Consider the following 24,953-nt stretch of genomic DNA (forward strand, 5'->3'; position numbering starts at 1 on the left):
GTTATACATGTATATAGATACGGAGGGGTATCATATGAGGGTGGGGGTGGGAAGGATATCAGTTACTTATGATATAGGGCGGGCAAAGGGTGGGGGGAGGGTGGGTAGGGATGTCGCTCGAGAGACTTTGGGTTTTACGTCCTGTTTTACCTTAACAACTACTGCAAAGCAGTGTGGGTAAACAGGTGGGCAGTATCACAGTAGACTCTACCCATCATGGCAGCCTGAAGGGTTGGTTTGTGAATGGGTGTGTGAGACACATGCACAGATGGGGCAGGAAGCAGAGGGTTAAAGGAGTTAAGATCAGGTGTCTGAATATTGTCGGCAGTAGAGTTAGTTTTTCAATTGGTGGAAGTTGTTGAGAACAGTGATTGGGATGGGGAAACCTATCAGAAAATATCTAACTGTATATATATCATGTTTTAAAAATCAAATAAAAAAAAAAGCATTTGGGCAAATTTTTGGAATATATCATAATTATGATTTTATTATTATTGCTCTATTTAATATTTATCATTAAGTGTTAGATGTTTTCTTTTTTAATTTACTTTTAATTTATTTTTCCTGAAATATCTGAGAAAAAAAAGAATCAACCTTTTTTTTTAGAATATAATCTTTATTTCTAGTTATGATTACGACATATTAAGCCTAATGGTTCTCTATTTATTTAATTGCTGTTTTACATGTTAATTAAAAAAAAGCTAAATAAAAATATGAAAATTGTTCTGCCCTCTGATGTGTTTCAGTTCATAAGAGCATGCATGCATATAAGAGCGTGCATGTGTGTGTGTGTGTGTGTGTGTGTGTGTGTGTGTGTTTGCATGTGTTTGCGGTATTAACCTCCTAAATGTATTGAACCGGATCAGATCTGTCTGAATGCCTCAGAGCCTTACTCCAGGTATCAGGATGTGGCCCAAGGTGCTGTTTTGGCAGTAGGTGACAGCCTTTGGCCAATTATTTAATATCTTCAAATGTTAAAAACTTTTCAGAATGGGGTGACCATAAGCCCTCAATATTAAGGATATCCCTGAGCAACCCACTTAAGCTAGGCAGGTTCAGGCCTCGTTGTTACCTGGACGGGAAATTAACCCTATAAAAGTGAATCTGTTGCTGAAAGGGGTTTTGGGGGCAGTAGGTTGATGGGAAAACTGTGCAGCAGGATGCCATGCCTCATGAAAGAAAAGAAGACTTTCTGTAGGTGTAAAATATTCCAAGCACCTATCAGGCCTGGTGCTGTAAGGGGTGCCAGGGATGCTAACGCACCAGGCCAAAGATCGGCCAAAAGGGAGCCTGAAAATAAAATTATATTGGCTGAGTCATGACCTGTAAGCCTAATCTGACACCCCGGCTGACAGAAGGGTCCCACTGGCTGTGGCTCCTATTGCCATACACAGGCATGGTGACCCGTATGCTTAATTGGCTCTGTGTCTATTAAAGGTCCATAAACTGTCCCCAGTGCAACCATTTTGCCGGTGCCGTGTCTGTTCACCTCACTAACCTACAACTGATTTGTGGAGAGTATTGGCACTTAATGGTTGCCATTATGTCATCTAGGCTGCCTCAACCACAATGTAAATTATTTGATGTGTCCTCTTATGAAGTGTCCCACCTTGCATGTTAAGAATTGTGTTTTATAATCGTTTGATTCACCATGAATCGCGAGGTAAAAGTATGTTAATGAAATAGTCCTTAGCCATGTGGGCATGCATTCTTCAGGTTGTGGTGCCCAGTAATTAGTTATACTCAACCAATTTTAAAAGGCCACAATGTAGTGGTATGTGAAATGTAGATGTATTCGAGAAAGTGACTAAAAAGAGTTTGCTCTTCATAGAGCCGTGGCTGGCCATTTGGGTGCCCTATAAGCAGAACTGCTTTGTGGTGTATTGTCACTTTGAAATATTTGGTTTAGGTTAGGCCTTAGGTTAGGTGAACCGGATAGAATGCTTACTACAAATGAATATCCATTAAATATTGTACTAAACGAAAAGGAGCTGTGTCTATGCTGAGTTTAGGAGTGCTATCAGTCATGCTATAGTTGTATATGAGGAATGACGGATCAGATAAGATGCTAAAGTTACATCTGAAGCAGGAGATGGGCTACTGTTGTGTAGGTTCAGACGGAATGTCTGTGTTAATCTGTAAATGCTGGTTAGCTTTAGCTTTCTGCCCCATAGACTAGGCCTGTAATATTAAATCTAGCCTATAAGATCTTTAACTTTCCATTAACTAAACTAGGACGCTTCCTGACTGGTAGCCTACGCCTGCGTCGATTTTTATGGAGGCTAGTGTTCCAGTATGTTAATTATTAACACGTTCAAACAAGAGGTATGTCATCCTGCAGTTCTGTTTTTTTCTCTTCTGCTCAGGTTGCCTTTCCGCCATATCTTTCGTAAACTGTTGCCTACAGCCTTCATGTCATATTGATTTCACCTTTTCTGGTGCAATACTTTGCGTGGAATGCTGCTGTTGCAGAGGACTCTAGCGTCAAACACAACCCGACTACCTTCGTACGATTACACTTCCTAACGACAAACAATCGTGTTAAAAAAAAAACTTGTTCGGTGGTCAATTTTTCCTCCAAACGGCAGGTCAAAATAGCGAAAAAGGAGGTAATTATATTTCACTTAAGGGATCATTTCTGATAAAGCGTCGGACTAGTCTAGGTGTTATTTTGGTAGCCCCCGACGGGAAAACGTACCATTTTGCAAGCTCTGACAAGTGTGTTCCCGTAATGTGATGTATTGCCTTCAGTGTGCCCTAAGGCGTGATGACTTTGAATATACTTGTCTTATTCATATACAACTCTCCATAAAAATGTGAAGTGAAACTATGTTTAAATACCTCATCACCACTAAAACAATATAGTGTTTTAAAAGATATATTTTACAGACTTTAGGCCTTTATGAGTCTTGATTCACTGCTCTATGCGCGCTCATAAGAGAAGAAGCTGCACCTGGACAAAAGGCCTATAGTTAAACCGCACCCTTGCCACAAAATACTCCAACCTTTACACTGCTATGTAACGATCCATCCATTCAAGCTTCTGACCTCTCATGTTCTGTGTACTGGGTGCGTTAGGATGAACTAACTAGTGTATTTTGCGACCTCTGGAGGTAGGACAGTCGTACCACAACAATTCTTAAAATTATATATATATATAAATATACACAGTAGACTAGTGTATATTTACATTTTGCGTAAAATAGGATCTGTTTTAAGCTATCCATTAAAAGCTCTGTCTAACTTACAAATACTGAAACTTTGGTTAACATTAAACCTATAGGCCTAGTCAGGTTTTGCCTTTAAAGTCTTTGTCTTCTGGATGCTCCATTTAGTCAGTCTTGAGCACATATAGGCCTATTCTTAATTAAATCAACAAGACTTGGGAGGCCTGCACACTAAGAAATCAAAGTACAGGCATGGTAAAGGTACAAGTGCATTATCGCTCCAGCTGTACCCTATCAGGATACAAGCAATTGACCTTTATAATACATACATTTTTGTACCTTCTTGTCTGTACCTACAAAGAACATTTATGCACCCCTAGTGACAAAAATGAACCCATTGGGAAGGTACAAAATTGGTACCTAATGAGGTACAGCTGGAGTGACATACCATTTTGTACCTTTGAGGCACAAACATGCCGTTAAATCCAGAGACAAACATTTACAATTATCCAGTTAAACGTATTCAAAGATCTAACAATTAGGTTACATATATTAACAAATACAATTCTGTACATATCTTCATTGCTTTCATAAAAATACAAATATAAAAATACTGTGTAAAAGTGATGTTCACATCATCTTTTTTGGGGGTGAATGGCAACTTGAAATTATCCACACAATGACAGTTCTTTATGAGTATGGTACTTTCTGTGCTACTAGTTGACATCCCCCACTTGTGAATGTGTAGGCCTCCATCAGCTTGGCTTCATGATGACCACCTTTTCATCTGTTTCACTCATCATCACTGGACATAAGGCTTATAGCTGTTTCCTGTAAAACTGCAAGAAGGAGAAGGAAGTATTTTTTGAAAATTAGGCCATATATTTGAAAACCAACTAGTAGTTTAAGGCGACTTAAGAAACGTCCTGCCTGTGTGCTGTCATTGGCTATAAGAAAGGCTAAAACCTGTCCAGTGGAAAACTCATCTCCAGGCTGTACTTTTTGCGACAAGGGAACATTCCGAAACCCGAGCTTTCATTGTTTGCTTATAGGGTGAAGAGCATAGTGCAGGTTTTTTTTCACCCTCTGCAGGCATCCTTGATTGTGTGTGTGTTTCAAAGTGGAATATTGATTTAAAATCATTCATTAAAAAACACCAGAAACTGTGGGTAAGATGTTTGTTGAACACATCTTTCAAAGAGAGTATACTATCTAACACTGCAAAACATTGCTAATCAAGTTAAAATGGTAGAGGCAACAGATGACAAAGCAGAAACGGTGTGGGTGGCTGCTGGAGTAGAAAATGTACATTTTACTCAAATGGGACAAATCTCGTGGTCTACATGGACCACCTGCATTTGATTATAAGACAAAAATCGCAATAAATGAATATGTAATCATACATGGGCCATTCTACCGAATTGGTGCAAAGTCAGGTCGGAAATATTTTGTTTTATTCCCAAAATTTTGTCTGTATGTATATTGTGCCATATCTAAAGTACACATATCTAGTAAAAGAACAGTCAATTTTGATATTGTATTTTCAGAATGTGTTGGAATGTTTTTCCTCTTCCTGTTATTGACCTGTTCTGTTTCCACAATAAAATCCATAAAAATGAAATTTCTACCAAATTTCACAGTTCAATTTATACAATTCATGCAAAAATACTGATCATATTGATTCCAGAGTTGATGATTGATGAAATTGAACAAACATTAATACAATCAGTATCATAACATTTTAGTTGATTACTCAATATACTTAATTTTTTCCAAAACATCCAGTGTTTCGGTAGTGACTGCACTGTTTCGGTAGTGACTGGACTATTTTCGGTAGTGAGCACAGTATTTTGTTTTCACCGTTGTATCATATTTCCTCAACCTTATTGCTTAATATTGACTCATAACATGCCTTAAAGTACAAGCAGTACTCTTCAACGCCATCGGCAGGCCCTTTCCCATGACCAGCTTCCAGGAAACTCTAGTTTATAGCGGTAAATCCCATCTGGAAAGGAATGGTGCTCTATATTGCATGTTCGGCCCATCGCTGATGAAAAAGAGCTTTTAAATCCTAGGATGGTTCTTCAGGAACTTCAGGTCCTTCAGGAAATGAAGAACTTGTAGAAGCTGAGCCCAAACGGCAGGAGGATCATGCTTCATCGAAGGTGACGAGGCACAGAATGTCAGTGTAGAATCTGTGGTGTACACAACCGCATTGTGCATTCTGCCTGTCGGATGCTCCCAAATGGACTTGCTGTACCTCCTTTGCATATTTGTGCTGACAGTTTTCTGCATAGTCAATGTGAAGAATAGCTTCGTCTTCTTTCAGAGATCTGTGCAGGAATTGTAGCTGTGTGTGCTGGTGATGGATGTCGAAGGTTGAGGTGTTTGCACACTTTGGTTTTCATTTCTCTCCCAAAATCTTCCAAAAGGTGCTCTGGGCTGCCCTTTAGTCCACACAAAACATTTATTTTAAAATGATGGGATTGAACTACTAACCACTTTAATTTTGTCACTACGGAATGATCATGTCACTACCGAAACTTTACCATATGTTTCGGTAGTGACTGTTTCGGTAGTGACATTAACTTTGAGCATAACTAAAGAATGGTAGCAAACACATGGCTAGTATTCACGTCTTTGAAGAGGTGTGCACACATAAAAACATATACCTTGCATAAAACCCCAAAAAGTTTACTAAATTGAAGAGAATATGTGTTCGGTAGTGACAATTCTTAAGGTTACACGTCGATTTTCAGACTTTGGAACTCATTTATATCAAAACTATGGGATTTAACTACTTACCATTCAACCATGAGGGACAGGGATGCAGTGTCACTGCCTGGTCAAAAATACAGGGTCGTGGCTAAAACACAGGCTCAGCCAATGGACTAAAACTCTTGTGTTTTGGTAGTGACATGAAAACTGGGGACATTATTTTTTGAGTATAGTTCATTTATTTAAAAATTAAACCCACAATAAATCTAAATCTTACAACTTCCGTTTAAACTTAATCATAAAGATCTTTGAAATAGCACCATTGAAAAAAATCAAAAAATAGTTTTAAGTGCTATTTATAGACATTGAAATTTAGATGTCAGGGTGGGGGACAGCTAATATATTTAGCTTATCATTATCTCTTTAATGCCGTGGGTTTAAATAGACCATAACCTATTCTTAGTAAATATCTATGGCTAAATACTTTATTGTTTTGTAAATATTTTTTATTGTTGAGGGATCGCACTTAAAAAATATTGTTTCTGCCAGAAATTACAGGTAAGACACACAACTGATGTGTTAATGCCTTAAAAGAGAGCTAAAATTGTAACTAATAAAAATGGAGAAACAACAGATTGACAGAATGTGTGATTGTGTTATCATAAGAGTCATTAATGGGAGTGGGGGGGGGGGGGTCTAGAAGTGTAAAAACAAAACATTTGCAATGATAGTTTACGAAGTTAACAACATAACTGACTAGTAAACTATAGAGTTTGACAATAACATTTACATAAAAATGCCTTTATTGTAACCTAGTTTGAGTGCTGAAGATGTAGCCAATTGATTCAATTAGCTTGCCACTCCTGACTAGCTTGCCAATTAAAACTTAGCCATGGTCGAGTAAAGAGGCATATACTTTACAAAACTGGAGAAACAGAAGAACTGGACTCAAATTTAATGAAAATGTCATGCTGGCTATAGGCTACTGCTACCTGTTGTTAACTAGACGTAACGCAAAGCGTTACAAAATATGACCGCCGAACTGTTCAGTAGGTTTTAACACAGAATGAGTCATGGTTGTCAGTGTGTTTGTGTGTTTTTATGTGTTTTGTGTGTGTAAATTGGTTTGTGTTTCATTTTTATGCATTAAAGGAATTATTTGTGATAGATTTTGATGATTTGGTAATGTAATGTTTTGTGTACTACTTTTTTGTGGATTGTTTTGGTATATTTTTCTTTTGCAATGTAGTCTGTTAAAACAGGTCACATAAAGAGGTGTGGAAACAAAGTGAAGTTTCCAACCACCAACAGGTGGCGCTTTAGGTGGTATCAGTCAGGCATATGTACAGGCATATGTACGGGTTCGGGCCAGCGTCCACCCTAAGACATTTTTTCTGGATCAAACACGGTCGCAAGAGTTATAAGAGACTTTGTGTTTTGTGGCAAGCACTGGCAAGTTGGCAAAGTTTGAGGGTCTGCCACACCCACACCTTCCGACTAATGAGAAAATCCAAGATAACTTTTAGTCGCCCATGGCTGAAGAGTAACCTGACCACATTTCAAGGCGTTACCATTAAATTTGTCGGAGGAGTTCGATCAGATGCGAGGTGTGCAAACGCCGTCAAAACGCATCTTCCACTCAAAATGGCCGACTTCCTGTGGACCTGCCACCATGGCGTCAAGAGACTTTTTGGTGCGTCCAAGCATGATGAAGACGTGTACCGAATTCCGTCAAGCTCTGCAAAATAACCCCAATGCACAGGTTTTTTTGCAATGTTCTAGGGGGCGCTACAGAGACATTTTGCTCCATCCATGGACGAAAACTCTACATATATTTGATTAAAACACCTCATTTTTGCTTTTTAATTTTAACTAGGTGGCGCTATACATGTAATGACTGGTTATGGTATGGGTTGACATGGCCCCTTAACACAAACATACAAGAACAATTTGGCCCTCCAAGGCCCTACGGTTCTCGGGATATTCGAAGAAAACTGTGTCGCTCCACCTACAGGCCAGTTGGTGTACAACCATATAAATCAATTTATTGCATGCCCCCCCGTGAACGGAATTCCACAAAACTTAACTTGCAGTCAGAGGGTGTCATAATGATCCCACACCTCCGATTTCGTGCAGTTCTGACCTTGTCAACTTACAATTAAAATGTTTTACAACACTCCATTTTTGCTTTTTCATTTGTAACTAGGTGGCGCTATACATGAAATAAGTGGTAGTAGAATGGTTGACGTGGCCTCTTAAGACAAACATACAAAAAAAATGTGGTCCTCCTAAGCCCTACGGTTGTCGACTTATTCACAGAAAACGAAATCGCTCCACCCTCTTTAAAAGGGCTCCAGTCCGACGGGGGTGCAACGGATCAAAACGAAAACCAATGGTTCCACGCTAATCTAGTGGGGCTACATGCTCACCAAATTTCGTGCACCCCGGTGTTTCAGTGTCCCGGGAATCGTTGACAGAAAATCAGCAAACAGAAAAAAATTAAAAAACAGAATAATCGGAGAGTGGGAACCCTCTTGCGACAAATATCAATGTAAGGAAAATTAATGAACATGGAAACACTAAGTTATTGTACCGTGAAGTCCATAAATCTATCAGAAAGGGTAAAGGGTCCTGAAGCCGGCATTAATCACACCGGGAGTCGGCAGAACAAGGCATTGCGGTTTCTAATGCTACTCTATGGAGTTGTAAACTCAAGATGTCTGAGTGCACCTGTTACTTAACTGCCATTGGCTCATCTGCGTTTCAGGGTCGGGATTTAGCGATAGGTCAAATTGAGGTGGGCAATACGCGGATGGCATGACTACTCATTAGCCATTCTGAACGCTCGTTCTGTCGTTGCCATATAATAACTAGTCAAAATATCTCTGGTGTTGCGGTGAGACAGCAGAGCAGGGGCGGTGCTCTAGCTCCCCCTGCATTAGCCATAACACCCACAAGAAAATAATGTTTTTTTGTATTATTGTTATTTAATTTCATTCTGCGTTATCTATTCTGTGATAATAATATTTAACTCACAAAAATAAATTATAACAGATTTAAATAAACAGATTGTTTTAGACACAGAGCAATCATTCTGTCATACCCTATAACCCAATTTTCATGTCGCACGCGAAACGTTGACGTTACCTGGCGGTTGAAAGAGCTAGTGTTGATCAGTTCACCATTGACTTTATTATTTTTATAAATATACCTGGGCTCGTAGACATATTTATGTCAATCTAAATAGTCTGAATAGCCAAGTCGCATTGCCAAAAATACTGATGTAGACCCATATTCAGCGAAGAAATTACATTGACAAGTGACGGAATATGTGGGGGAGGGGACATGGTGGCAGCGGTTACAAACATGAAGAAGAAGGGTACGGGACTAAAATGTCTTGGAAATCACTGTCACATCAGTGGGCCGCTGTGGTCCCTGGGACAAACTCAGTTGAAAACCCCTGTAGTAGAGAACCATGTGACACATAGGCTATAACCCTCATTTCATAGTGCCCTCGCTAAAACGGCCATCTCACTTGGGGCGCCTAGTGGACCACCCTGAATGTTACTGGAGATCAATTAATCACTTAAGTGGCTGCAGTTTTCCAGCTGTCCAGCCTGAGTTAATCCATGTTCATCTTGTCATAGAAAAATATCCTCCACCGCCTTTCTCCCAGTGTGATCAATGTTTTGCTGCTTCATTTGTCTGTAACCTGTCAGCAAGGATTTTGTACCTTGAAAATTAAACAAAGGACCCCAATTATCACCTTAAGGACTATGTACCTTTAGGGTACAGAAATGATTCTTCCATTTCTCTGAATGTGAATGTGATCAACCATTATCAACGGTTTTATGCCAGCTTTCTGGTAAAAGGTGGTATTTAGGTCACCTCAGCTTCACCTCAGCTTAGTTCAGTGTTTGTGCTGCAATTACTTCAAATAGACCATTGTTTGGGCCTCTCGGACGCATGATGGGGCTTCTGTGCTGCCAACATCAAAGAAGCTCAAAACAATTGATCGCCCAGAGGCAAGAAAAGGTCCCACGAATGGGTTGGTTGTGGTTTTGAGATGGAGCAAGTATTCTCCCTAAAAATTCAGAACGTAACTTAATTCCTTTTTTATTCTGTAAAACATTATTGACTTTTATGAACAGCTTATTGAGCCGAAATAGTGAGCTGTCAAAAATAAACATACAGGCCAAAACTGTCTGCATAGTCTACACATTCCACCAGTTCAGTAGAGGGAATTTATAAGGGAAACTTCGTAGGCTACTTGTAACAATACTGGCTATTTCCCGAATTCCCGGCCTACTTACTGACTTCGCTCAGCTTGTTTCCAGCCTGCTACTCTACCTTTCTGATGCGTCCGAACACGTCCGCTCAGCAACCCTCCCTCATGCATGCCGTAAAACGTCACTTTAAATAGCCTGCGCCCCGCCCCCACCCTCTCCACGGCTCCCGGCCCTTCACCGTCCGCCCGACTCTCCAGCCGCACCGACCGACGCCTATCTGCCACAGACATCCCCGGTAGCACCAGAGAATGAGACAGCTGAAAAAAACTCAAAAGAAGAAAGGTTTACTAAGAAGAAGATACATTTCAAACAGATTATCCGTTTTTTCGTCTTGATTTGGAGGAATAGACGCACAAAAAAGAAATTCAAAGAAACGGCTAGGGAAAGCTGAAGAGTGAAGGGAGGTGGAAGTTGAGCTACAAACCTAGCATATTGCTACTGCTCCCCTAATAGTTTTGGATTTTGTGAAAAACAATGCCAACAACTCACGACGTTGAAGAACCTGGCCTTTTGTTCACCGCGCTCGGTGCTTAGCGGTCTTATTTTAACGGTGATTGAACTCCGACATCCTGCAGATTGCTTCAGTCAACGCCAACCTTTTGTGCCTATACCTGCCCGCCTGCCTGATCTTACGGAAGAAGGTATTATAACCTACCGTTACATGAGACCGCTGCATTATTTGCTTTTAAAGTATAATTTTGAAATGTTTTGGGTACAATGTAAAGTATGTCTCACTTATTTAAACGCAACACATATGTTACCTACCAGGTAGCCCGTTTAACGACTGCGCCAATCTGAAACCGTGAATATGAAGGAATTAACTCACTATCTGGCCTGTAGCACTGATCACGGTGACTAACGCCAGCAGTTGGATACATGTTTGAGAAGAAAGTTATTACAGTGTATCATTCAAGTGTTAATTCTGAGCTAAATTCACGCAGCAGCCGTAAATCAATCGACAGGCTTCACATTTCCTGGCTTATTTGTTTCACTTCAAATATGATGAGCTTTCCATGTGGTGGTCTCACGGCATTGCACATATGGTAATTGGGGTAAACCATTAGTTGTGGTGAGTTTGCTGGATATTGTTGTGAGTCTGTCATTGCCGACCTCCACATCCAGTGGATAAGAATAGACTCCCTACGCAGATTGGAGGTGTCTAATAGGGCATTCATAGTTTGTCTGCGCCTGCTCTAATTGTTTGGAGAAAGCATGTATCCTGAGTAAAAGCAGTAGCCTAGGCTTTACAACCGCTACGCCATAATCGAGATAACGGCCCAAGATTACGAAGGCGCATAGATGCGATTTAAGCACTGTTTAGTCCAGTCAAAGCGTGTTGTGTCAAAGAGTGTGCTGGTCAGTTAGACCAGTGCATAACTAGCACACGCTTTCCTTGTGTCTAAAGAGTGACACTGATCAGAATGGGTATCCTCCTTCAGTCCACCGGAAATAGTTGAATCATTGAGTGAGTTGTAGTTAAACGGCGTTGAGCAACAGGCTCATCACGTCTGCTGTTGTCTCACGAAAGATTGTCCAACTAGATCGGGTTATGGTCCCGTTAGGCCACGAACTACTACATTATGAGTAGCCGACGTCACTGTATAGTACTGGATTGCCCCGTTAGTTTAGATTCATTTGCTTAGAAGTTCCATTCTGTCAACTATCCATTGCAGATTTTCCATTTAGTTCCATTCTGTCAACTATCCATTGCAGATTTTCCATTTAGTTCCATTCTGTCAACTATCCATTGCAGATTTTCCATTTAGTTCCATTCTGTCAACTATCCATTGCAGATTTTCCCTTAAGGTCGGCTTGTGCATGTGTTAATACAATGGGACCTATTTTGCCCCATTGCAGCACCTATCAGGCACTGTTATATTATTGTTTTGGATCATTTTGGATACTAAACGTATTTGCTTTGGATTATACTCCCAAATTAGCTCTTGAAAAACAGTTGCTACGCTGTGATGTCTGATGCCTGGAACTGAGGTCTCCGTGGCAGGTTTCTGTGCCCATGGGTCTAATTAAACTTGTTCTGAATGAGTGAGGCAACTAATAGCTAATGGAAGGGTAACTTAGCGCTGGCTAAATTCACATACTATGTAGCACACTGGACACTGGTGTGCACCCTCAAAATCAGTCAGGTTGAGTGAGTTGAACTCCTAATCATTATCTGCAGAGTGGCTCAGCTTGTCTCTGGCTTCAGTACTGTTCAGTGCAAAATGGTATCATATCTGATATATACCACTATATGTTATTTCTTCATAAGAGTATTATTGGATTGGTGATGGTGAATTGAGGTTCCTATACATAAACCTGTTGCCCCAGAAGCTGCTACCCCTTCATGCTCTTGGGTCATAGAGGCAGAACCAGGAGAAGACTGCAGTAGGTCATCTGTCAAACCGTCAGTTTAGTCAACTTCAACTGAGCATCTAGCAGTGACTCCAGTGGTGCTGTGATTTTCCTCAGACGGGACCTGCTAGAGTCTGGGACAGAGAAACCACCTTTTCCTCTCTTAAGAGTAGAGCTGAAGAGTAAGACTGATCATACCCTTGTAGATAGATGAAAGATCTTTGTGTTTTTAACGGATTTCGTGTGAAAACACCACTGTTATAATACATTGTTTAGCTCTGAAGTTAGTTGCGGTTGCAGAATCTAAAAAAAGACTCAGTGGAATGCTGGTCTGATGGGTAGGGTGTCAGTTTATACCATGCAACAGGTCTGACGCGCACACAACATCTAATGATGGAGAAAGAGAAGGAGAGATGATTAAGAGATATTGTCCAAAGTGTACTGTAAGTCTTTTCTGTGCTGGCCTTGCATCCCTTTGTCTTCCTAAAGCGGCGATGTTTCTCAATTCCCCAACATCTTTCCTTGATCTGTTTTCTCACCACCACACATAGCGGTCAGTGTCTCCACACAGCAATCCCACAGCACAATCCTTAATCTTATGATGAATCTTCTGAGTTTAACATACAGCTAGGTAGAATACACAATTTAACATAATGGGTGTGGCTGGGGGTTTGGTTCAAGATTTAAGGTGGGGCGTGTTCGGAAGATAAGATAAACTTTTAAGAACAGTAGGGGAAGGGGAACGGTATGGGGTCTACGGAGGTATGGAAGGTGTGATTGTCTGCAGACCGGGAGGTCAGGCTGACCATTTGAATGTTAATGAATGTGGTGTAAATGTGATGCATTCTCGTGGGGGAGAGATTCATATGAGTTGCAACTATTTAGAAAGTTTATGAAAAACATTTATACTCTTTGGTCCAGAAAGGTCTGGCTGACCATTTCAGAATTAATAAAGGCAGTGCGTTAATGTGTGAAGGCCTTGGCGCCAGTTGACTTAATGTAAATATGATACATTCTTGTGTGGGAATTCACATGAGCTTAAAGTATATGAAAAACACAGATATTCTTCAGATGTGTGACTTGTTACTTGTATGAATGATGTTTTTAAGGAACCCCCGCAGATTTGGTGCTGCATAGTTTTTGTTGTCTAACTGTTTCAGTAGTGAGGTACCAATTTAGAGCTGCACCATTTTTTTTTTCATGTTGATTTGTCTCCAAGATCTTGTTGAATATATATTTTTATTCATTAAATTGCAAATAAATACCCATTTAGAGTTCTCAACCACATATAGGCTACTGTATTCAACATACAGCACAAATCTGTCTCATAAAAATATACAATCAGTTGATTGCCGTACTAAATGTAAACAAACTATGCCTTTCTAAATAGTATTCAACTGAAGTCGAACTTTAGATAGTCGATAAAGTCAAAATGTGGTGTTGCAATAGCCATTTTACACTATTGGCACATTATATTTTCAATGTCAGTTGATCTACAATCAACATTACTTGACTTTACTTTAGGTCTGCTTGGGATGCCTGGAAACCGCACCATGACTGCATATGTAGACAAAAGATAAAACTGTATTCATCGCCTTATATGGCCTATAGTGGATGAGCTCTATACTGATACCTATCCTCGTAAAGCTATTGGTAAAAAAGTAAAGCTTTCATCCTGTCAAAGCAGTAAAGAAGTACATTGAATGCTGTATTTGTAACTTGTGTGTATGTGTAGTTGTGACTCTTTGCAAATAGCATATTACGGAAGCTGTGATGTCATGGCAATCCTGATTTCCAATTGTTCAACCCTAGCTCAATGTGGATAACGCAGTGTATGTTACAGCAGGACATCAGCTTATCAAAGGCCCTCTGTTCTTTTCGCCCCTTGCTTTGTGTCTCTCTCTGTTTCTCTCCCTCTTTCCCTGTCCCCCCTCTCTCCCTCCCACTGTCGCTCTTTTGAACAGGATGTTACAGGGTCTTAGAGAGTGGTTCTGGCAAGACTGGCTATGGTTCCCAGAGGGTATGGGCTGGGCCGACCTCGAGAGCCGGGACGGTCAGGTGTTCTCCAAGAGTGGGGATCTCTGGATGTCCCTGCCGATTGCACTATGCTTCCTTGTGATTCGCCAAATCTTCGAGTGGTCAGTCTGCACACACACACACACACACCCACACACACACTTGCAGATGAATGCTTGCTCTCTCTCTCCCCCTCTCTCTCTCACTCACACACACACACACACACACACACACACACACACACAAATGAACCCACACACTCACTCTTGCCCATATGCACATTTATTTCCACACCTCTTCAGTGTCTTAGTCAGTGCGTGCACATGATGGCAGTACTCCGATTTCGGCCAAACCTCGATTTCTCTCTCCATGGGGTCTCCATGGGGGGTTAACTGCGTTATCTCACGCCACATGGCAGTGACAAATCCAGATCTTGGCCGCGACAGTTCAAATCAAATGTGGAATGTTTACAAGCTGCTGCTGTTGATTATACAGTAAATAAGTTGTGAAATGAAACAAAAACACACCACAGTTAAAGTTGTATTAGTATTGATTGATTCACATCGATATGAATGGATTACATGACTAACAAGTGGTGGAAAAGTAATATGAAAATATTTGTTCACTGAATTAGCGCGTTCTGTCCAAAACAGTTGTGTTTCAGTTTCAAAGTTTCAGTTTCGGTTTCAGTATTTCAACGTGAATGAGAGGGAGCACAAGAACTGAGCGTCTAGCAGCGATTATCATATCATAGACATATATGATGAATGTATATGTCTATGGGCAGGATCTCAAGCACGTGCAAAAGTTGTTGTTGTCCAGTTGAAATCTAGATTCGAGAGACACATGCGTGAGTTGTCCGATTTCCAGCGTAATCCGATCACTTATCTGGGGGTGTACATCGGAGTCCAGTCGGACACAGGAAATCTAGATTTGGGGAGTCACATGAAGCGGATCTTCGATTTAAATCGGACTACGCTCGGAAACTGGACACATGTGTCCGCACTGAGTGACCTAAAGCGTGAGTTACACTTCTCCAATTCGGTCGTAGAGGGACACTTTGGCACGCCTTGGCAACACCTTCCCCCAGGTGTTAACGCCCATCCGATCCCTCGTAGAGCCCTCGGAGAGCTGGTCGGAGAGGAATGCTTTTTTCTAACTTTTCGTAGAGAGTCGGATACCCCCTTGGCTGTGATTGGTCCACTAACGACATTATTTCCCAACGACATCATCACCCACCGATGATAAAAGAAAAAAATCTCATAAAAGAAAAAAATCGCCAAGTTCTCCAACAGCTGAATTTAGCTGACACACACACACACACACACACACACACACACACACACACAGGCAGTTTAAATCATAAGTGTTTTGTGTCTTTTAATGATTGTACAGGAAAGTAGCCACTCCTCTGGCCGCACTGCTGGGGGTCAGAGAGAAGGTACGCGTCCATGCATCCCATAATCCCTCACTGGAGTCCTACTTCAGGTCTACAAGCAAACACCCCACTCAGGTAACCACACACACACACACACACACACACACACACACACACACACACACACACACACACACACACACACACACACACACACACACACACACACACATATACACGTCATACAGATACACACTCACACACAGACATATACACGTCATACAGATACACACTCACACACAGAGTGCACAAAGCCACACATATACAGACATGCACATAGATGCATCACATCCCCTAATGAATCTAATTAAAGAAACAGATGCATTTACACATCACAACCAACCCGACTTTCCATCTTTTTTTCTTGACACAGTACACACTCTGCACACTGCCTTGTATAAGGCGATTGAGCTATTGTTGTAGAGCAATTTGTCCGGAGCCCCTATTTCATAGCAAATAAGCACACCGTTCTGTCTTTCTCTCCGTCTCCTCTTGCACTTGGGGTCCCTCTCCCTCTCCTTGCCAATCTCCCCTCCTGGCCGGCAACCTCTCTTCTCTGATCCCAGAGTGAGGTGAAGAGCTTAAGCAAGCAGACTGGGTCCTCGGAGACGCAGGTGCACAGATGGTTCCGCAGGCGACGGAACCAGGAGCGGCCCAACCTTCTGAAAAAGTTCCGGGAGGCCAGGTGTGCAAACGCAGCACAGCTGCTGAATACATATTTAACTGATGATGCTGTAGTAATTCATAAAATATTAATCAATGAAATCATTATGCTCAGAATATAAACTAAAATATGAGCACAAGAACAAGCATCTGCTGGTGATGTTGTGAGTGATGCCAAAAGCGTGGGTTGTTGACGATGGGATGTGGGTGTTCCTGTGAAGTGAATGCTATTTGAATGGTGTGAATGTTTATTGTGAAAACATTGTGAGACCGTGGTGAACTGAGTACTGAATGCATGCTGAGATGTCATGCATGTCATGAATCATTTGTTGGTGAATTGGTGTGTGTGTGTGTGTGTGTGTGTGTGGGTGTGTGATTATGCTTATCCTGAGGTGGTTCTGTATGGTGTTTCTTTTGCAGTTGGAGATTCACATTTTACCTTCTTGCTTTCATTGCTGGCCTGGCTGCTGTAATTGATGTGAGTATCCTCGGCTGAGTTCCCCTCCGTCTCTCTGCTGGCCATTATCTCTCCTGTAATCAGACCCGTGTGTGCAGCTCCTTACCAGATCTGGGGATAGTTGCTGTGTAAAAAATCCCCTGCTGCATGTCTACGCATCTGCAGTACTAAGGTCCACAATCATGTATTCGCAAGCCGTATTATCAGTTTTTCTCTGTCTCTTGCTCTCTTTCTTCTCTCCCTCTACCCGTTCGCAGAAACCCTGGTTTTATTCGAAGGAGGAGATGTGGAGGGACTTCCCCAAGATGGTAAGAGGACTAGACTGCAATCGTCAACTTTCCTGCTATACTTTGTTTGACAGGGATTTAAACTACTGTTTATTTATATAATTATAGGGAATGAAGAGTTATTTCTGTTCAGTCTTTCAGTGCAGTTTGCTGAGGTTACAAGAACTCAGACAAAGACAAATAAAACCTCAGTTTGAGTGATCATATGTGTATCTATCATCAGTAAATCCTCTTCTTTCACTCTCTCTCCCTCTCCCCCTTCTTTTCTCCCACACATAGCCTCTGTTGCCTTCACAGTACTGGTACTACATGATAGAGCTGGGATTCTACTTTTCTCTCCTCTTCAGTGTAGCATCGGACGTCAAACGCAAAGTAAGTTGAGGTTGTGTTTGGAAAGTGAAAATAAGGGGAGACAATATTTTCTTATGTTCTGTGCGGGCATGTTGTTGTCAAACATATATTTTCTATGAAGGCATTAAGTAAAAAGATCTTCAGCCTTGAGCAGTATAAAACAATAAAAGCAAAAATCCTGAAACCTAATCGCTTAGACAGTCATAACCTCTTGGTTTGTAATACCCTGCTGTTAGCAATCCAAACCTATGGCAAATGGAGAAATGCCTGTCTGAATGTACATTTGAGGGTATAGGACTAGTGATGTGATGTTTGTATGGGTGGATAACAAAGACGATATCTGGATGTGAAAAAACAAATCTTTACATTCATAAAGTTGAAAATGCAAGAAAATGTTGTACATGATGTAGTATTCAGACATAATAATATAATTCATAAGCTAAAGTATGGAAGTGCAAGACTGTTACTTCCCCCTACTTTGGTATGGAAAGCTGTCTGTGCCTATGTGTGTCTTTGCTGATAGGGGTGTTTTAACGAGAGTTAATGTGTCACTTGGCGCTCCAAACAAATCCCTAACTTCAAGTGGCAGATCTCACACACTCCCTCTCTCTCTACACGCACGCAAGCGCACGCGCACGCACACGCACACGCACACGCACACACGTTTACATAAGTTCCTCTTAGCATCAAGTCTCTCCCCTTTGACTTCCACTCACCCTAAGCCGTAGCAGAAAATATTCACTACACACACATTTTCAGTGTCACACTTGCTGCTCACATTCTGTCCTAAGAAACAATTGTATTCCCTTTTCCATCACACTAATGCTAATACATCATCCAGAACCAATTTCCTTGTAGGCCAATGTGTTTGCATACTTGGCCAATAAGGCTGACTGATCCTCAGATGGAGATTTTAACATCCCTCACAGCAGTTGCCCTCTCAGTGAATCTGGCTGTGATCTGCACCACTATAGAGATGAATGACAGAAAGAGGAAAGAGAAAAGAAGGGACAGAGAGGGTGAAATGGTGGAGAGGGGGAGAAATGAGAGGAGGGTGAGGTGAAATAGGCAGGTAGAGAGAGAGGAGAAAGGAGAATGGATGAAGCTGGATCAGAAACGGATGGGAAAGGTAGAGAGGGGTAGGGAAGGAGAGAGAGGGGGTGGGCAGAATGGAAAGATGGAGAGAGGGAGATGGAGGGTGAGCGACACAAAGATGTGGAGATGAGGAGAGGGAGAGTGAGGGAGAAGAAGGGAGATAGGCAGGGATTGTACTGAGGCCTCGGAAGTAGACATTTCACATTTGTCAGTGAATCTGGCTCTGATATGCACCACATTGGGCCAGAACCGGACCAAACCCGTCCCAGAGCCAGCCGTTCTCTGGCGTTTGTCTTGCGTGTGATACAGGCAGCTGACACCCAACCAGCAGCCAGCGTGATTGACGCTCACTAAGCTTCTTATGGTGCTGTTCTGGGATCAGGCCCCCCTGCCTCCCACATGCATAATTCACCCCTAGTCACAGAACAGAACAGGCTGATCTGATCTGATCTCAGGTCAGTGGAATGTGTGCGAGTGTGGAGTGTTTGGATTGCTTAGGAGAGGTGGCAGAGCTTCAAGCTTGTTAGCAGACTGTTTTTCACCACAGCAACATGTTTGTGCAGCTCTGGGATTCAAAGTCTGAGCCAGAAGTTGGAAGGAAGTCAAACAGCCAGGCAGGCAGCTCTGCTGTAGCATTTTAGCATGAATGCTTGTTAGCCTGAATTTGAATTAAATTAATTCCTGTTCTGAATGCCGTTCGTTTAAATAAGGCTGGTAAAGTGTGTAAAGTTGTATCAGTTCTGTCATTCTAGTTTTACGGGCAATTTACCTGCCAAAAGATGTTCTTTTTAGCCTCCTGGCGAGTTAGCCATTAGCGTTAACGAGATGTGGTTAAAGTGTCTTTTTGTCTGAGGTGAACATTGAACCTTTGCTGGTCTCTACAGTTTTAATATGCAGCCTTGAGTAGGGTAGAGTAGATTTTAACGCACAAGTTCATTGGTCTTACCCAGCTGGCTGAGCTGGGTAAGGAGCGAGGGAAAGCGAGCGAGAGAGAGAGAGAGACAGAGGGAGAAATAAAGAGACAGAAATAAAGAGACAGGGAAACGGTTACAGCAATCTCCCTCAGAGCAAGGCCAATGGCTGACCGGAAATATGATCATCCCGCTTGCTGCACGACAGGCATCCTTGTCAGAGGGTGTGTGTGTGTGTAAAAGGCAAGGCAAGCTTATTTATATAGCCCGGTTTATACACATTGTAAAGTGCTTTGCTCATAAGCAAACAGACTTCCCTTGAGGTGTGTGTGGGGAGAGACATGCTGACTGGCCTTGAGCTCTGTCTTCATCAGGGCTACTTCTTTTGTCGTCAGTCCATTCATATTTTATGAGACTTACACAGCCGTCTACTCATATTTGCTTTATCTTTTCACGTCCTTAGTGAATTGATGTTTGACCTCGATCAGGATACGCAGACACACACACACACACACACTCAGTCACTTTGTGAAGTGGGCTTTTAGATAAATCTTTATTTACACTCACATTGTGTGACCGACCTTATAGGTGAATAGAAACTTAGATTGTAGAACAAACAATAAAATAATTTGTGAAGGAACACTAGGACTAAGGCTAAATTTATACGGAGCATAGTTTCACTGAATCTGGTTCATTTTTCACACCTATCGAATCTTTTAATTTCGTAAAGACAGAGCCTTGTAACGAGAGATTTGCGTAAAAACTGAGCCACCAGATTGTGTTGAACGGGCTGTAGTACATACCCCACGCCTGTGGGTGGTGCTTTAGCGCTTTATTTACACAACTGAAAAAACGTGAAAAACCTAGAAGAAGGGACTATAAACACATTACACAAGACATTCAAGCTCCAATAAACAACATTACATTATGATGCTTAATAAAATCAGTGGTCAGACTAAAGGATATGCGAAAATGAATTATTTTTTCTATTGATAATAAAGAGTTTGGAACAGTACAACATGACATGTCTGTCATCCCATTTCCCATGAGGCTTTGCTCCGACCATTTTACATACATTTATGAATAAAAAAGCAAATTAAATCGCTGGCCAATTTATATTTGTGGTCATGAAAGTTATGTTACGTCTGAATAAGAAGAATTAGATCAATATAGGAGGCTAATCAAAAATCAGAAGGCTGTGTTAATGAGAGTGAATTCGAGGCCCACCACGAGTGAGATTTTGAGGGAGAACAAGTTATATATATATATAGTGGTTGGAGATCGCGAAACGATCACGTGGGGCAATGACGTCATCAGGTTGCGTGAAACCGTGCAGACGAACACCAGCCCCCGTACCAATTTAAATCTACTCACTTTCTACCCCAGACTTCGATCGTTGCGGATAGAGAGTGTTCGTCTAAATGATAGGGCTATCTGTATTAGCTATCTGTATCAGATTGACAATCTAGGGTCCATGTAAACGACCTCTAAATTCTCTCTCCCCTCTCTTGCCCCCTCCCCCCCAGGACTTTAAGGAGCAGATAGTTCACCATGTGGCCACCATCTTGTTGATTAGCTTTTCTTGGTGTGTCAACTACATCCGCGCAGGCACCATGATCATGCTGGTGCACGATTCTTCTGACTACCTGCTGGAGGTAAGCACTTTGACCTCTGACCTCTGACTCTAACCCTAACATGTCCTTCATGACTTATTTAGGATATCAGGCCCAGCACTACAAGTAGAAGGATATTGGACCAATATGGTAGTACATTAAGGTCGGACAACTTCCACATATATGTGTTACTTGTAAAGAGCAAAACCTTCTGCACGTTAGTCATCAGTACAGACATGTTAAAATGTTTCTAAAGAAGTGATGGATGTGCGCTTGTGATGAGTTTGTGACTGCCCTCTGGAGGTGTGTTTCTGGACCTGCAGGGAATTAATGATTGTGAATCTTGCCATTTCTCTGTCCTTGTTGATTATTTGTTTCATTGACATCTTTAAGTGGGCTCACACGGCTCCTGTCTAATGGATTCTGTGCCGTTTCACATTATGTTTTTAAATGTCTTCAACAGTTAATTGATGCCCCCCTCCCCTACTGTCTTTCTCTCCTTCTTTCTGTCTTTCTTTTCTGTTTGTGTTTCTGCCCTAAGTCAGCGAAGATGTTCAACTACGCAGGATGGAGAAAGACCTGCAACTACATATTCATCGGGTTTGCAGCGGTCTTCTTCATCTCCCGCCTCGTCCTCTTCCCCTTCTGGTGAGGAACTGGCTCACCTCATCCTCACCTGCTAATAATTTGACCTTACACAACACACATTCACATGTTAAGAGAAACACAATGGTGAAGCAATGGATACCAAATCTGTTAATACTTCTGTAATCAGTCCTGGATAAGTGTGTAGCTTGTTGAGTGTCTAAAATGCTACATCTAGCTGCTTGAATGGACAGAATAATTTATCCTAGCTGCAGCTGAACCTAATTTTCTAAGTTTGAAATATTGACATTATCTTACTTTTAATACTGTATGACCTCACTTAACCCAGTTCATTGTTTATCTTGGTCACAGGATAATGCACGCCACCATCGTGTACCCCCTGACACTGTACCCCACCTTCTTTGGCTACTACTTCTTCAACGGCCTACTCATGGTGTTGCAGTGTCTGCACATCTTCTGGTTTGGCCTCGTCCTGCGCATGGCCATTAAGTTTCTGCCTGGAAACGTGAGTTTCTGGGCCGATACGCACACCCTTGTGTTCAAGACCTCACCCCAAAAAGCTTTGTTCATGTTGCATGTCAAAGTAGCTTTATTGTCAATTACTTCACATGTCAAGACATACAAAGGAATCGACAGAACGTTTCCCCACTCACCCACGGTAAAACATATAAAGTGCACAGGCACAACAGATAAGACAAGATAAGACATGTAAAATGAATGAAGTAATTACTAAGTATTAAAAATGTTGCACCTTACTGAGAACTTGAGGAATTTCTCTTTCCTTTTCTATTAAACTTATTCTCTCCTTTTGTCCATCAGAATATAGTGGAAGATGAGCGGAGTGATAAAGAGGAGACAGACGACTCAGAAGATGAAGAAGAGGAGAAGGAAAGGAAGACGAAAAACGGACCAGTCCAAAACGGCCACTTGCCCCTCAATAACAACCACCGCAAGGTCGACTGATGTGGGAGGGACCAGAGGAGAGAAAGAGAGCGGAATGAAAGGAGCTTCTTACTTTCATTGGGTCTTTCTCCCTCCCTCTCTGTCTCTCTTTCTTTCTCTCTTTCATACTGTCCAGACCAAGAGACTTCGAGGAGGGATGCAGATTGAAGTAACTCAATTCACGCTTACATGGATAGCAACACTTCAGATTTGCATGGATAGCATGCCTAGCAACACACACACACACACACACACACACACACACACATACACACAGGGTAAAAACTGTCGTCCATACTTAAAACACATTTTGAAAAACGCCCAACAATATGCTTGTGGCAGTAACACTCCTGTCATTCCTTCTAGAGAAAACACTACTTGGTTGCGGTGTGTGTGTGTGTGTGTGTGTGTGTGTGTGTGTGTGTGTGTGTGTGTGTGTGTGTGAGTGTGTGTGAGTGAGAGAGAGAGATCGATAGATAGTGAGTGTGAGGCAAGTACACACGGCCAGTTTTGTCATGTGTGTGTACTGCATATAGTGTCTGCAGTCTGCACAGTCCACTGTCTTCAGAGTGGACCCCACCACTCCCACTGCTGTGTGTGTGTGTGTGTGTGATGGGGGGTAGAGCAGGGCCCATCGTCTCTCGTCTGAAGCCGTGCCTGTCACATGCTGCCCACGCACTTTGAATAGCGGCCTTGTCTAAGACCACGCCCCACTCCTTCCATTAGCCTCTCAATGGAGTTGACCTTTGACCCTCCCCTCATGTGCCTACACTCTTCTCTCCCGCTCTCCGGGCGTGTGCTCCGTTGCTGGAACACGCGTCAGGGTTTGCGCCACTGTGGGAGTTGCCATGACAATGCCTCGTTGCTGGGGCATTCTGTAGCTAAGTCACCAAAATGAATCGATTCACTGCCTTGTACTGTTAATATATTTTGTTTGTTTTTCTGCATTTTTGAGAATCAGAGAGACCACCATGGTCACTGCCATTTCTATTTTGATCCAAGTCTGCCAATGACATGTAATCATCTATGTGAAGATTTATTTAACATAAGAATTATTGTCATGCAGCAAAGAAAATGTCTCATTTTAAATGTCTCTTAAAAAGAAAATATTTTTTGTTGTTGTCTGTCAAAGTACGTCCACTTCATATCATTTTAGGTTTATTTTTTAAATTCACATTTTTAGTTTGCGTTTTAGTTTCAATTTTAGTTCTTTATGTTCTTCCAAACCCAGTCAGTTGTTCAGAGAACAGATCGGTAATACTGAATGATCTGGCAAATCAACATCAAATTCCTTTCATATGCTCTTGTTGGCATGATGGTATTTAATACACCAGCTTAGTCTGTTTTTGTTTGGTTGTCCCAATCTTAGTATGAATACCTCAGTATTATTATGCCCTTTCTGTAAAATATGCACTGTATGGTCCCTTCAGATTTTTCTGCCTTGTGGCATTTCAGACTGGGAGAGAAGCCAGTGGGTTTTTTGACTCTAACACTTCCTTCAATGCTGCGGAGTAAAGTGTATTCATTTCAATGGCGAGTCGATTGTATGAGCTGAATACTTCCGCCCCAAGAGAGATCTTTAATTTGTATTCAGTCAGTGTCAATGAGTCCCTGCCAAATGTCAGCCTTTTATTTTTGTTTTATCGCCTTCTTCAAAAGTGTTGGGAGAGTTAAAAAAATATGTTTGTTTATGCTAATTTCTCAGTTCTAGAAGTGCCTTATCTTTTGAAAATATTGAGAAAGTTTAAAGTATGTCGCCTCTCTCTCTTTCGTTATCACGTTTTCATCCCTCCATTTTCTGGCCTCCCACAGTCCCACAAACACACACTCACACCACAGGACCCTTTCTCTGTCCATTCCATTTCAGATGTGTTCATCTCACACTCAGAAGAATGCTCATACATCCCTTTGACTGTGTGCTGCTGACTTGTGTCAACTCAAACTACATGACTGGCCGCCAGGTCCTAGTGGCAGTGTTTTTATGTTGTATTTTGTATTGTCACAATGACGAGATATAAAAATGATCATGGATAATGAGAAGATGTTGT

General features: G+C 41.7%; 1 protein-coding gene across 1 annotated transcript; it reads left to right on the plus strand.

Annotated features, from left to right (window-relative positions):
* The first annotated feature begins 10,402 nt into the window (after positions 1 to 10,402).
* On the plus strand, positions 10,403 to 24,918 carry cers2a (ceramide synthase 2a). The gene is made up of 11 exons (XM_080836111.1): positions 10,403 to 10,815; positions 14,491 to 14,664; positions 15,938 to 16,055; positions 16,547 to 16,665; positions 17,064 to 17,121; positions 17,358 to 17,408; positions 17,667 to 17,759; positions 21,271 to 21,399; positions 21,899 to 22,005; positions 22,315 to 22,468; positions 22,783 to 24,918. The coding sequence occupies exons 2-11, from the start codon at positions 14,492 to 14,494 to the stop codon at positions 22,924 to 22,926; spliced, it is 1,146 nt and encodes a 381-aa protein (XP_080692237.1). The 5' UTR covers positions 10,403 to 10,815; position 14,491; the 3' UTR covers positions 22,927 to 24,918.
* Positions 24,919 to 24,953: the final 35 nt, after the last annotated feature.

Source organism: Sprattus sprattus, assembly GCF_963457725.1.
Source record: "Sprattus sprattus genome assembly, chromosome: 4".
NCBI lineage: Eukaryota > Metazoa > Chordata > Actinopteri > Clupeiformes > Clupeidae > Sprattus > Sprattus sprattus.